The sequence below is a fragment of the Opisthocomus hoazin genome, chromosome 3 (genome assembly GCF_030867145.1).
Source record: "Opisthocomus hoazin isolate bOpiHoa1 chromosome 3, bOpiHoa1.hap1, whole genome shotgun sequence".
In the NCBI taxonomy this organism is placed as follows: Eukaryota; Metazoa; Chordata; class Aves; order Opisthocomiformes; family Opisthocomidae; genus Opisthocomus; species Opisthocomus hoazin.
Window position 1 is genome coordinate 89,033,675 of NC_134416.1, and position 15,605 is coordinate 89,049,279.

The window sequence follows — 15,605 nt, forward strand, 5'->3', positions numbered from 1 at the left end:
TTTCTGCCTTCGTTAGCACGCACCAAGAGGCTGCTGTGTGTCCGGCGAGCAATGAGTGTCTGGAGTAGCAGGGTGAAGGAGACAGGCAGAAGCACATCCAGCAGCTCTGTGGAGACTTCCAGCAGCTCCATAGCTCCTTAAAGCTTTGGAAGCACAAACGGACACTCTTGGCCCAAAGATCTGATTTAAACCAAATTAGAATAATCCTTGTTAAATTTTCTGTTTGCTCCACAAAACATTTAGCCTTTTGAAAATTCAAAGTGTTTTTTTTTTCATTCAAAAAGTAAGGGAAGCTTTAAAAGAGGTCTTTTTGCAGATCCAAAGTACCGAGAGACTCCCATAACTCAACAATGAGAGGAAAACAACAGCATTTTTTCTACTCTCCCCCCCTAAACTTGTTTGAACAAGCAATAGATTCATCAAGGGATTACCTGGTATGCCCAGGGTAGGCGAGTCAGTAGAAAAACCTGACCTGGAACCTCCATTCCGAAGCACCCAGCCTGCACACACCGCGGGACTAAGCCACCACCCATCCGCCACCGCCTGCCAGCTGGGTGTGTGTGCCCCTGGAAACCCACAGGCATACGCTGGCCAACAGGGCTGAATCGCTATGTCCAGAAGAATGCAGCCAGAAATTAAAATACTGTAAAGCAGCTTCCCTCCCCTGCCCTCCTCAAAGAAGGTGAATGCAACTGTCAGAAATCAACGAGAGTTTCCTAACTGGGTTCTCCCGATACATCTCTGCTCTAACTGGGATCAGTTTTGGCACACCGTGGCCTCGCCAAACCAGTCCCATCCGCCAAGTGCACACATAGACTAAGGCACAGAAACCTTAAAAGATGCCTGCATCTTGCACGACTGGGACCTAAATAAACACCTTTAGAAAGGTGCAGAAATTTGAGAGTCACTGGTGAAATCTTCAGACCCCGGAGGCCAAGCGCCTTCCAAGCAAGCAGGGTTTCACAAGGGATCCTGCCACACCTATTCGCAGAAAATCCTCCCACTTTTTCCCACCGGTATTAGCCACCAGGAGCAAGGGCATCGTTTCTAAAGGCCATGCCTGCCCGATGCGGTGGGCTGCAGGCATGCTGCCTCTCCCACCTCCAGCTCTGGGAGAGGGAGGTGCCGAATGCAGGGTCCAGCCTGGACCACAGAGACATATCTCCACCGGCAAGCAGCCACTCGGATGCTGGCAAACCCCTCGCCTGACAGAGGCTTTCAGGCCTGCAGAGGTACCCAGCTTGAAACGCACGTATCAATGAAGAGGAGAGCTGGGAGAGGTACAATCTGGCTTTCTTCTCGTGGCATGGCAGCGTCACCAGCTGCTGCCAAGACCCATTTCTTGGCGAGCTGGAGCACAGCACAGGCTCTGCCGGCGTGGAAGGTATTCGGCAGCAATTCAGACACACTCCTGCCTCTCCATCTGCCTGCATTTTTGTTTGTCACGGGCCAGTGGAGTTCAAAGGCGACATTACCACAACAGCCCCACCACGACTCAGCTCGGCCCAGACAGTGCAAACCCCTACCAGCCTGGCGGGAAGGGCAAAAACGCAATTTTGAATCTGTTTTCTCCAAGTTTGCCTTGTCTGTGAGTTCCTGGAAGTAATGTCAGGGCACGGGATGTGAATCTCTAACTCTTTTTCTAACTTCAAGCACAGAAGTTACGTTAACCCTTATGCAAAACTGCATAAACTAATTTCTTTTCGGAGCAACATATCACACAGTGACCATGAATCCTAGGCTATTTTCTTCCCTGATCTCAGCAGTGACAAGTAAAACTGCACAACTTGCTGCCTTCTTTCCTTCTCTTGCAGTGTATCAGATTTTATCTCTCCGTAGCAAAGACACTGATAAATATTTGACTGATGAATCGGCAGTTTAGGAGTGTGTGACTCACTGTCAAGCTGAGTATCTGTACTCCGGCCAAACTCATCCTGAGTTCCCAAGCCAGAAGAAACCGGGAATGTTGTAAAAGCACCTTGCTGAGCCCCAAGGGTAGGGAGCGTCTTGTATTGCTCTGTGAGTAATGTAATACTCAGCACAGACTTGTTTGGCAGAGTACGCCCCAAAACTTACAAGACTGGACCCTAAGCTGAATGCTACTGCATTTAAAATTAGGTAATCTTCCCCACTGGAAAAAGAAGCCTCAGTTTGATAAGTTCAGTAACCACCATTATACTTTGGCACTGAAGATGTCAGGCTGAATGCAGTTATTAAAACCAATCCCATAGATGATGGCCCTGATCCTGCAAGCACAACACGCACAGCATTTCGTGGATTTTCTGCACACAGTGCATGTGCAAAATTGGGCATTATTGCTTTTCTGCATTAACTGTCAACAAAACCCTCATTTTGTATTGTGGAGGACATTTTAAATCAAATTAGCACTGATTAAAAATAACCCTGTGCAACTCAGTAAGGTTCAAACATGTATACAGTTTTGCAAACAATTATTTAAATTGTTTTGAATGGTCAGATCTGTTCACATACAAAAAAAATGTATGCAACTGTATACACATTGTATGTATTTTGACCTAATTAACAGGAGACTTTAGCTCCATGCAGAAGCCTTGCAACAAAGAGAACAGAAACTTTTATTGCAACCTCATTGCCAGCTATGCCTTCCGAAAAAGGAGATATGAATATTATATTACAGAGAGTAAATGAAAGGATGTTGACAGAAGGTTTTTAACCTCTTGATCAGGCCTGTCCTTTCCACTCTTGCTACACCACCAGGGAATACCAGAGAAAGAAGAGCCTAACAAACCATGCACTGGCTTAAAATATGTAGCAAACCCCAAAGAACGCTAAATTAAAGAGACGTATCTCTCCTCTACTGAAAGTCAGGAGTAACAGGGAAGTCACTCTAGTGAATCCAATATAGTTGCACCACAGTAAAGTCTGGAAAAAGAGAACGGCCAGGAAATAGCATGTTCTATCATTAACTTTTCATGTCTGTCTCTCAAACAGTAAAGGTATTTGCAGTGGAGCACCACTAGCAAAACAGATCCTCACAAATGCAGCACAGCGACGGCATTTTGGAATCCTAGGATGTGCACTCTCCCATAGTCAAGTATTGAATTGTTCAAATTATAACAGTAAGCAGACATGTTATAGCTGCAATTCATTGTAAGTGACTTACCTGTGCACACACCAAACCAAAAGTAAATGGAAAAACTAAAACTAAGAACCGGGCAAATTAATACACAAAAAATAGGTACAATGCAAGTTTTGTCTTTCATTCAGTGGTCCTCTAGCAACAGGTCTGACGTACCTAAACACAGTTCTACGTGGTCTCTAGGGTAATCCTAATTCTCTACAGCCATTTATAGGTCTCCTTGATATCATAAAGCCTGCCTGTTCTCACCTGCTGTTCATTTACTATATATGTTTAATTCTCATCCTTCTGCAATCTAACCACGATGTACTCTCTGTAAAAATAGGGCTTCAAAACTAACACAAATTACACAACAGCGCTTCCAAATCAATTGCGAAGTTGGTGGCATCAATAATTAGGCCGAAAGTTTAATAGAGTCATTCCACGTGTAAAAAAGAGCCATCACCAGCAGGGTTTTGTATAGGTGCCTTATCATATGCCAGCGGTTTCCTTCAACGCCCGTAGCCTCAGTCCTGCGAACTCCCAGCCAAGGGGATTAACGGAGAAGTCTCCGTGACCACAGCACTTACATTGCCGGGACGGATCTGCGCAGACTGCCGGTACAGCTGCACCCACGGAAGCAACTGTTCTCCAAACCGGGATCCACGGCCAGTGCCCTGCCCGCACCACCTCCACTGCGCTTGCAGCAACACGGCGAGCGGAAAGTTAAGAAGGCAGAGGGGAGGGAAGCAGGCAGGGATGCCGCTTGTCTCTTTGCTCCCAAATATCTGGGATCACCGCACGAAAGATCATGGCCTTACGCTCCTGGGCCTTGCGGGGCCAGAAACGAATGCGGAAACGGGCAGCGGAACAACTCCCACTGGTTAAAATCGTTTTATAGCCCTCGCTCCGCAGCTGCTGGGGAGGACAGCGAGCGCCAGGCCTGGGCGCGTTGAGGCATAAAGGCGATTTACCTCAGCGCAACTCGCCCTGTGTCACTAGAGACCTGTCGGGTCAGCACAGACCCGCTGACACCCCGGCGCACGACGGGGAGACGCAGAGGCAGCCGTTCGGCTTTTCACCCCATCGCTCTCCTCGCAGAGAGTCCCCACCAGCAAAAAAAAAAAAAATTGCATTAAAAAAGTCCTTTAATTGCGTTTAAAAGCCTTTCGGAGGTCAGTCCTCTGAGATGGAGGCTTGCACGCTAGCACGGCTACGGAAGCACACGGCGAGCAGGCTGATGGCAGCTCCCCGACGGCGGGCCCGAGGGAGCGGCGCCAGCGTGGGGGTGGGGGTCCCCCCGCCCGGCCCGCACCTACCCGTATCCGTCGGAGGCGTAGTCCCCCCCGTAGGTCTTCTGGTAGTAGTAGGCCTTGTGGGTGTGGGTGCCGCCGCCGCCGCCGCCCGCCACATGCGAGCTCACCTCGTAGCGCAGGTCGGTGCCGGACTCGGCCCGCGCCATCCGGCCCAGGGTGTTGATCCGCGGGTGAGAGCCGCCGTTGATGCTCATGGCGGCGGGGGAGCGCGGGAGGGTGGAGGGGGGGCGACCGCCGCCCGCGGGGAGACCGGCCGAGGCGGGGAGCGAAGGGAAGACCGGGCCAGACCCGACGGGGTGAAAGGCATCCACCCGTCGGAGGGCCCGCCGCGCTGCCGCCTCTCCCTCGCGAAGGGCCGGGCGCCGGGGAGCGGCGAGGCCCGCAGGTACGGGGAAGGCAGACGTGTGCGGGGCCGGGCGGGCGGCGGAGGCTGCTGCTGGCGGCGGCGGCGGCGGCGGCAAAAGAGAAGGTCCGGTCCGGTCCGGTCCGGTCCGGTCCCGTCCCGTCCCGTCCCGTCCCCGGCGGCAGAGGAAAGGCGAAGCCACACCTTTCGGCGGCGGTTTTAAGCGGCGCTCCTGGGCGTGGAGCCTCCGCCTCGCCTGCGCCCTCCGCGCCTCCTCGGCGGCCGCCCCGGCGTTCGCCGCGGCCCTGGCCCCCGCCCCGCCGCGCTGGGCCCGGCCCGGCCCGGCCTTCCCGCGGCGGTGGCGGTGTCGGTGTCGGTGTCGCTCCCCGCTGGCCGCCCCGGCACCGCCAGTCCTCCCTCAGCCTCTCACCGGTGTTTCCCCCCGTCCCCCGTGCGTGGGCTGCCCCCGGGAGCCGCTCGCCAGCGGAGGCTGGAGCCCGGGAACGACCTCCCCCCTCCACCCCCGGGCTGTCGCAGGGGCGAGCAACCGGCACCCGAACAAGGGGCTCCCGTGGAGGAGGGATCGGGCCCGCGGGAGGCAGCCCTCTGCCCCATGCCGGGCCGGCCTGCTCGGGGCGGGGAGCGGAGAAAGTGGCCGAAAACGGGTTTTTCATCGACGGGGAGGCACCGCGGGTCCCACGTTCGGGAGGGCCGTCGATGCCTCGAGCCCCTTTCATTTCCCTGAAACCGGTGTCCCGGCGCGTGCGGTGTTTGAATCGCGTCGTGCACCGACCGTGTCTGTGCGAGCGAGAGAGAGAGGATATCCAGAAACGGGTGTTGAAACTGACTTTTCCCCGTAGTTTTTCTTGACTTTAAGAGTAAGCTTTACTCTTAGATAACAAAAAAAAAAAAAAGCCAGTTCCTAGAGACAAAATCAATACAGTTGTGTGCGTGCAGGGTGTCAGCAAAGGCCGTTTGCTGTGGGATGCCCAGCAGTGCCTTCGTTATCAGCCTTTGGGTCAGTCTCAGGGGTTGATTGGGAACAATTTCTTAGCTGCACTTGGTGGCACGGCCCCAGCTGGTCTGGCCGCTTGCCCGCGGTGTTAGAAGGCAAAGAGAAGGTGTCCAGAGTTTCAGAAGCAGCAGCCACCTGTGAACAGCCCTGCCAAGCTTTTCTGAAATAACCCCGAGGCTTTCATCCCAAAGTGCAGTACAGGAGCTGGCCGCATCAGTCACCTGATGCTCTGCGACGATGTCTGTGCTGTATGTTTTTCAAACTTGCGGGAGACCACCAGCAGCCTGCACCATCTGTAAATTCTTGGGCCACTTTCTGTCTTTCCTGCACTAATCGTTTTCCTGGTATTTTACATGCAAGTGTTAGGCCACAGGACAGTAAATAACAACTACACAAACACACCAGCAGGACAAGACTTTCTGAACTCTTCAAGAGAAAACCAAAGAAGAGCCATTCTTCTCAGCGCTGCTGGAACTGCTGGAGCTCTGCAGGAGCAACAGGGTACAGGCTACGTGAGAACCTGCCCTACTGCTGGCGGCGGTGGTGGGCACAGTGTAGTGGAGGCGTAAAAGAGCTCCTCCAAGCAAACGTGGGGTTGCTTGGTCCCGAAAGGCATCCTGACGGCACCGCCCGGAGCAGCTGTGTGAAGCGCTGCAAAGAGGCAGAATGCAAGTTGGCTATTATCTGTGGAGTCATACGGCGACTTCTGTATTGTAATATATATGCTGTATTATATATAACGTGAATCATTATATATCAGTGCATATATATATATGTATAAACACACACACATACATATGTGTGAATACATACATGGATTTGGGGTGCTTTTTTGAATACAGATTATGTCTGCACAATTTGATGATTTGGCATCACATTCCAAAGTCAGTAGGGAGTGGAATACAAAAGCAGTCAGGATGAGTAAGAAAAACAAATACATAGGATTAATGCTGTAAAGAAGGAAGTTAAAAGGTAGAAAACAGATGTAGAATAGAAGGGAGATGCAGAATGAGGGAAACTTGAACTTTCTGCCTTGATACTCCATCCAAACTTTTTGAAACATAAATATAGCTCACTGTGTTAGTGCCACCAGCGTACCTAAAAGTCAGATGTTTTGAGTGGTGATGCCTCAAGCCAGACAGTTGTATTTAGACATACGAACACAAAGCATCTTTTTCAGCAAGTTCCTTTGAGAGCTGTCCGTTTATATGCATGTGTATTTAGAAACCCAAAAGTGTTGCACTGATTTGGGGTTCTTGTTGAGTTGTAGCACCACCTCCAATCAGCCCCACCTTTCAGCGTGGACTGGTGTGCCAGGTGGGTGAGACACTCCATTATCTGTGATGGAGACAGCATTGTGTGGTACACCCAGAGGCCTGCGTGACTCACTGTTACCTGGATATGTACAAAAATGTACTTCAACAGCAAGTGGATTCTGCTGGTCCTGCTTGCACAACTAGCCCCGCTGAAATGAAGAGGAGAGGGTAAGACTGAACTGATACTGAAAACAGCTCAGTGCTCCTAGCTGAACTGTTTTCATACATGGACAAACAAAGTAATTAAATACAAATATTTTTATTTCCTGAAACAGTCAAATTTACTTGGGTGCTACCCTAGATGGACTCATGGATGAAGCAGGATCAAGTCACATGGGTATTGCTTAAAATGCTACTGACTACAGGAAAATATCAGTGTCATAACTGGACAATCTCGCTTAAACCTTGCTCTACTACTTCTGGAAAGGCCTGGGCCTGATGTACCTAAGGCCACATACTAAGTTCCTTGACTTTCTTTGACCTCAAAGAGTTTTTGAGAGCAAATGTCCAGTAAACTCTGCAAGCTGCAGAGTCTCAATTTCCTCCCAAGGAAAACTCCATGCAGGCAAGAATAAAATGCAGTAATTTCGAGTTTCTTGCTCATCTTCCTTAGCAGCAGGTGGAGTTCTGCCTCTTAAGACATGGATCCATAAAAACTGTCTGGGTCTTAGGAGACACTCTTTAAGCCAGTCAGTCTAAAGGAGGTGTACTATTCCCTCTGGGCGCCTTAGACCAAGCTCGAGCCAGGGTCCGTGCTGCAGCCCTGTACCCTAACTCACCTCCTTTGGAATTGCAGATACCATAAGGATAGTAGGAGACAGCAGTTCCAAAGAGGCAAAGGGGCTACAGCTGAACACTGGTCTAGTAAACAGAGGGAAGCTCTTTTATGCATAATACAAGGGCTAGGCATAACCTATCTCTTTAGGTTTCATAAAAGGCTCCTTCCCAACCCCAAATGGTTTGCCCAAATGCTCTATTTTAGGCTTAGGCTGCTGGATAGTGGGTCTTTCATTATTCAAGATGCTACCTGAGGTGCACTTGTCCCTGTCTATACCAGGAGACATCTACATTTTATCTTAAGAACTGAATTCCCAAGGGCACGCTGAAATTGCCCTCAATGGCTTATTAATTAACAACTTTTAACAGTAGCTGACAGCCCCTCTCATTTCACCTGCCATCTTCTGGTTTTATTTAATGACATCCTCTCTTTAATGTCCTCCTTGCATGGAGAAGAACCAAATAAATTTTAAAAAGCTGAAACACATTGATAACCAGTGACATCTGACATTCAAAGCACAAATCTGAGTGTGACTTGGTAACAGATTTCCATTATTGTAGCTTGCAAAAAATCAGGTCTGGTATTCCGAACAGAGATTGAATCATCCAGGCAAAGCAGCACGTGACTCCTGTGTTCCTCACTCCTACAGTTCTGGGCAGTAAGGACAAGCCTGCACGTGCAAGCCACGAATCTGGCAGCGCATCTTTGTAAGGTGATTGCTGTGCACCACCACTCCTGTGCAAGGGCTGCCTGGGAAGCGATAGAGTAGGCTGAGTGGCAGCATTCACAAAGTCCGTGTTTATTGCAACATGAAGGTCAGTCCTGGGAGTTTCCACTTCCTCACTTCACTCTGGCTGAACTCTTCCCCAGAAAATTCAGCTAACAATCCCGAGTCCACCGTCTGAGCCCGTCTCTGCATGGGAAGAGAGGCTCATCAGCTGGTGCCAGTAGCAACACCTCTATAGCGACTGCAGAGACGGTCTGAATTGTCATTAATAACAAAGCAAGAGGGCTCAGACAATTTACTCAAAGATATGCCTGTCATGGGGAAGATATATCTCAAATGCACTCAGCTGGTACCTAATTATGGGCAGATTTACAGTGCCCCACAGCACAATCCATTTTACAATGTAGATATGCCCCAGCAGGTGTTTGGTGGAGTTGGGGAGGGTGGGGAATGACTGACACAAGGCGCTCAGTGGGAGTCTGTAGCCAACCCCTGGACTGCCTGCCAAGAGCTCTCATTCCCAGGTCCCTGAACACTCGCTGTGCTCCTTTTAGACAGTCCTTGGCATATCTTGTTACCAGTTTCTGGCAGGGTTAAAAAAAAAAATAAGTCTTTGAATTCAGCAGGAGGTAACGCATCTTAGGACTGCACAATTCCTTCTATGCCATGCGAAAACAGAGGGTGTGGTGAGGGATGTGTCAGCCCTGTCAAACCTGACTGACTGCTCGGACAAAAAGTTACAGGAGGCCTCGCTGTTTTGCTTCAGGTGGAGCAGACCAATACGTGACAAACTTTTCCTGCCATGGTTCCACCATGATCAACACAGCATGCTCACAACATTTCTACACAGCTCTTGATTTCATGTTGCTGCAGGCAGAGCACCCTGACAGTGACAGTACAAAGTCAATTATTTAATGTCACATTATTTCTGTTCCTTTAAAAGCTCACTTCACAATTCTGTTTCGTCAGCAACCGGTGACATTTGCTGGAGCGTGAGAAGTTAACACATGGAAAGATACTTAGCAGTACTGAGGGCAATACCAGGCCATTTCTGACTAGCTATTCTTTACCAGCGGGACAAAAATGTTTTCAGCCACATGACATGCATGCAAAATGCATTCATTTGTGAGGATGGATTATTTTAATAAACCATGAACTTTTGGCAAGGTGCATCTCCCCCCCTGTTATTCAGACAGTTGGGCAATTGGTGTTAGATACCACAGTGCAGCTGAGCCACGAGCAGTACAAGGCGAGGAGTGGGACAGTGGAAGCTCTCAAGGGACCTTTACACTTGCTTCACGCTGGGGCTGCTCTAATTTATACCCAGGTATCTGTGAGCCCGAGGGGATAAGGAGCACAATGATTTTATTGACACCCATCCCTTTCTTGTGCTTGTGCCTTCATTCTTGGAAATGGGAGTGAAGGGTCAAATGGGAGCTGCTGCAGCAGCCCTGTAGGCACACAGGGTTCCCCCTCATTACCTGAATCTTCCATTAGCAAGGTTGCACATTGTAACAGACACTTGTCATCCCAGCACACCAAATAACTGGGTTATGGCATTGGCCCCGGGCACTAATAGCCCTATTAAAATGTTACCACCATAATTAAAAATACCTTGTAACTTGTAAGAGGGAATACCAGATCAGAGCGGTTATAAAGGTCCCTAGTATCTTCACCAACTTCATGGAGAAGTGTGAGACTTTTAAAACAGGTTTTCGTGCACATCTCCCCTATGCTGAACTTTTACAGTGTAAGATGGCTGCAGGCTGTGGAGTACAATGGAGAATTGGATCTAATGTACACAGAAGAATGCCAGTTATCTCACTTTGCATTAGTTTTTGCAAGCAGACCTGTCATTTCATGTTCAATTTGTGGGTCATACCACAACTATTTTGATAACAACCAGGGAAGATAAAGATTCAGTTCTTTACTGTGCCAGAAGCTCTGCTTCTCACAGCTGGGGAGTGGAGGTGTCATCCTTAGAGGAATATTTTGTTCTCCAAAACCCCAAGGCTACAGAGGGCAATTTATCTCCTGGTAGAATTGGAAACCTCCTTACCAAGATACCCTCTCTACAAACTCCAGATGTTATCGCAGCATTGTGTGCTCCAGCTGTGCTTGCTTGCACGCCCAGCCAGAGATTGCTCTCCATACTGAAGCAACCTCAGGCTACTTGGTGAAGGCAGCATTAAGAATTGCTTTGTGCTGGAAAGCCTTTTTAAATGTGTAAAACTTGACTTAAGAAAGTTTCCTAAGATTCTTTTTTATTCTGATCACTTAACGGGGAATTTGGTTACTGTAACGTTTGCAGTACAAGTGAGACAAAAAAAGAGGCAGCCTCCTCTCTCACACACATCCCATAACTCGCTAAAGACAAATTCAGAAGTGAGAAGTTGAAGTCAGCCTTTCTCCTCCCTGCAGCTGAGTCATGTTGAACGGAAATGGGAGCTGGTTTATTACAGCTGTATTCTCCTCCATCACAAAAGCACGACCACCGCTATACCTCATTTAAATCTTCAGCTGTTGTCGTCAGTGGGACCAGAATACTACGAGGCAGCCACTGGCGATCATGAAACATCTGTGATTATTGCAGTTCTCAAGATGTGATGGTGTAAATGTGGAAGTGTTCTCCTCTCTAGACCAAATTCCGGTGCTGCCTAAGTCTCACTCAGACTTGCAATGGAATATTCTCCTCCTCCTCAGTCCTCAGTTATTGCTATAGTGTTGCTGCTCAGCATTCAGGAGCCTACTTCCTCCAAACACCTACATTAACCTTGTAGTTCAAACAGCAGAATCAATTGCATTTAGTTTTCCGCCTTCTCATTCTCTGCTCCATGTAATTATAAAAGCCTGATAAAGAGACCAGAGGATTAGAGCCCTAAAATGATATGAGATGCTAAAAAGGCTACTTTGCACTAATGTTTTCTTTCCAGCTCTCCATGTGATTTGGATGTGTCTGTGGGTATCTACAGTATCTTCTCTGTGTAAGTAGGTCTGAGTCAGATATGCAGGAAATAAAATTATTTCCTCTTTTTCTGTTCAGATCCACTTTTTTGTTAGGATCATTTAAATCCCTTTAGGACACAGCCAGCTGTTTCCATAAGAATGCTCATCTTTTGCATGATTAGCAGCATAAGAACCAGTGAGGTTAACATCAATTCGAAATAAAAGACTTTGATGGGAAACAGGGAAGAAAAAGGATTGCTTCAAGTTAACCTTGTCGGCACGGCTCTGAGCTCTTATGCGGGCACTGAGGGACTGACAGCTCTCCTTGGTTTTATTTTCTGTGTGGATTCCTGGGAAATCACCTCAAATGGCATTGTAAGAAACAAGATCAACTTAGTGTAATGATGTCTCCTTGTGCACATCTCAGTGAACTAAGTGGGCGCAAGTAGTCCTGAAAACCCTGTAAACAGATACAGAAAGACCACTCTGTAGAACACTATGTGACACACTGTACATGGGATTTTCTGCAACGTAAGCAGAAATTTCACTTGTCTGTGCTACTCTGTTAAACGCAGTATAAGTTTTAATTAAGTCCAGTTCTGCCAGTTGCATGACAGGTGTGGCCACACTTCAAGGACAGACTCTAGCCACATCCTTAAAAAAATGCCAGTTTTGTCTGCAAGAAAGCAATAAAATAATAATTATGAACTGGACCACTGTTTACAGCAGTGTGCTGTCTTGTGCTTTTGTAGCTAATGCACTCCGTTGCCACAGACAAAAACGAGAGGAACCACCGCCTGGCTCTTCTGTGAGAGGCCAGGAGCACTCAGGTCTCGCTCCTCCTGCCTCAGAGCTGGGCAAAGGGCGTGCGGGAAGTGGCATGACACGCTGCGCCCAAGGGCAGAGCTGAGGCAGGGCACTGGGCAGGAGGAGGAAGGACTCTCATGTTTGTCGGATGTATTTTACTATAAAGTTTTGCCTCCCTCATCTCATCAGGCCGTAAGTTTTTCTGGGCTTTTGTATATGAGCACTGACAAGTTCCTGATATCACTAGGACAGCACCAGGTCTTCTAGGTACTGAACAACTTAAGTAAAAAGTCTCCCTTCCCAGTTTTAACAAAAAATGGTTCAGGTTGGAAGGGGTGTTAAGAGGTCCATAGTTCTCAAAGCTCTTTAGCTCTGAGAACAAAGTTGCTCGGGGCTTTGTCCAGCAAGGTCTTGAAAACCTCCAAGGGGTAATGGTTTTAAACTAAAAGAGGGTGGCTTTAAACTGAATACGAGGAATAAAGTTTTTACAATGAGGGTGGTGAAATACTGGAACAGGTTGCACAGAGAGGTGGTAGATGCCCCTTCCCTGGAAACATTCAAGGTCAGGTTGGACAGGGCTCTGAGCAGCCTGGTCTAGTTACCTTGCTCACTGCAGTGGGGTTGGACTAGACGACCTTTGAAGTCCCTTCCAACCCAAACCATTCTATGATTCAGTGATTCTATGGTGCCTGCACATTATCACTCCCTGTTCCACTGCTTGTTGTCCTCATGGGGAAAAGTTCATCTTCACAGCCAGCTGGACCTTCTGTTGTTTCGGTTTACACCCTCTGTCCATTGTCCTCTCATCAGGCACTGCTGTGCAAAGGTTCGGTGGCTCATACATGCTGATAGGCTGCTTCTACGTTCCCCTGACCATGTTTCATCCCTAGGCTGGACAAGGCTTTGTCCCTCAGCCTCTCCTCATAGGGCTGGTCTCCAAACCCCAACCATCTTGGTGGCCTAGTAACAAGTTTATCAACCTGTGCTGAAATCTGGATGCAGTACTCTGGATGGATGTGACGAGTCCTGCACGGAGGGGGATAATCACTCCCCTCCATCCAGTGACTGTGCTCCTGTCCATACAGCCCAGGCTGCAGAAGGCTCTTGGCTTTCCGTGCTGCAGAGCACGTTTAGCCTGCCGCTCAGCAGCACCCCCATGTCCTTTCCTGCAGAGCTCACCAGCAGCCTATATACCATTGCAAGGAGCTGCTTCACTCCCACTGCAGAACTTCGTATTTGTCCTTGTCCAATTTTGTAAGGTTCCTGTTGGCCCCTTCCTCCAGCTGCCCGGGTCCCTCTGAGCACCAGCCTTGCCCTGGAGCGTGTCGGTTGCTCTCCCCAGTTTGGTGTCAGCTGCAAACTTGATGAGAGTGCATACTGCCTCCACTTTTGCACCACTGAAAAAGATATTAAATTGCTAGAATAGATCCCTGAAGAAATCTGCTTGTAAAGGCCTCCTGGTAAAATATGAACCCTTTAAGCTCAACAAGCAAGCCAGTTTTTCACTCATCCATCTGTCCAGACCAGAATTGTCCAGCTTAGATACAAAGGTGCTGTAGGAGATCATGCCTAACATTAACTTAAAGTCAAGGTAGATAACACCCACTGCTCTTCCCTTATCACACAAAGCGATCAGGTTGGTCAAACAGGCGAAATTCCCTCACAATATTGGGGAAAAGAAGTTTACCATGAGGGTAAACATTGGAGCAGGTGCCCGGAGGGGCTGTGGAGTCTCCACCCTGGAGATACTCAAAACCCAAGTGGGCAAGACCCTGAGCAACCTGCTCTACCTGGACCGGCTTGGGACAGGGGTGGGACGAGAGACCTTGAGAAGTCCCACAAAGCCTGTGTTATCTGATGATCTAACTTTGGTAGATCCATGTTGTCTATTTCCAATCACCACCTTCTCACTCGTGTAACAAAGCTTTCACATTCACTGCTGTCCCTCAGAAAGGCTTGATAGCAGCATGAACACACTCTATCTGTCTTGCAATGTCCTTGTTCCCAAGGGCATAAGTTGCCTCCTTCGTTATTCAGTAGCAAACACACAAGTTCTGGCAGACTCAGTAGAGATCCTGATACCTCTGTCTACTCTCCACAGGGAATTTTTTAATAAATGTATTTAATTCTTGTTGCTGGATGATAAGCTTTAAAGAGAAGGTGGGGCTGTCAGCATTCTTTTTATAATGGCAGAATAAGGGATACAGATGTGTCCAAGTGTTAGTGATATCCACTTTCAAGCACATCAAAACACTGTAATTTTTGCAGTAACAATACTGATGAAATACTTTCTAAAAACTTCCCCTGTATTTTTGGCATTTGAGAGATGCCAAATGACCCAGCCTAATGAGAGATGCCAATATAATGGCTATGCTAACATTAGAAACGTAACAAGCAGAAAACAATGCAAAATTCTTATGAATAAATGGAAAACAAGCTGATTTACAGTTTAAGATTAATTTTCATTGCTTACAACAATATGTTGTAAAACTATCAATCAAGCATCATCCATCTACACTATCATTTCGGTTCGCTCCCTCTTTCACTCCTGGGCCCCTGATTGTCCGTACCACTTACATGCTGGTTTGCCCCCAGGCCCCTACGCTGAGAAAATCAACTAGCTCCCTCCCAGAGGGCACGAAATTTCCAAGTCTCATCTCCAAGGACACAAGACACTCCACTGCTTGATAGGTCAGGCTTCTCTTCCGCAGGCGGTTGGGGCGTAATTCCCAAGCAGACCACGGACTGTGTAGGCTCGCCTGTAGTCTATTGTCATACTAAGATATTCATTTTGCTGTGTTGCTTCATCTGGATCAGATGAGCCATCTTCCACAGGGCAGCTGGAAGGCTGCTCCAGGGGAAGCTGTGGGAGAAGCTGGAGGAGGTGCAGCACCAAATGGCTGAAATCAAAGATTTCTCAGGAAGGAGGAGGAAAGCATTACCACAAGGAGCTGATCAAAGAAACCTGCAGTTGTACTGTGACTGTTCAGTATTTTTAAGGGAGAATATATGCCTGTTTCCAGGCTAGATAAGTGCTGCAAGCAGGGCTTACGTGTGGTTGTGCTGTACCCAAAGCAGCCTGCAACTCACCGTTGGGGCTGACCACCCAGTTGTGGGGCTGCTCATGACCACGGCGTAGGGAGAAGCCTGGGGGTTAGCTTCAACCAGATGCCAGCAGCAGTGAAACTCCAGCAGCAGGGACTGAGCATGGCCGGTTACCAGAACATGTGCCCAAGGTCTCGGGCAGCTACGTGCTGCTA

The 15,605-nt window shown here is 48.5% G+C and overlaps 1 protein-coding gene across 2 annotated transcripts in view; it reads right to left on the bottom strand.

The window, feature by feature from the left end:
- Window positions 1-4,912, bottom strand: part of DSP (desmoplakin) — a 40,741-nt gene extending 35,829 nt beyond the window's left edge. For both annotated transcript variants that reach the window (XM_075416967.1, XM_075416966.1), the window contains exon 1: window positions 4,417-4,912. In XM_075416967.1, the coding sequence (XP_075273082.1) occupies window positions 4,417-4,607 (191 nt within the window). In that variant the 5' untranslated portion in view covers window positions 4,608-4,912. The remainder of the gene's footprint in view (window positions 1-4,416) is intronic.
- Window positions 4,913-15,605: the final 10,693 nt, after the last annotated feature.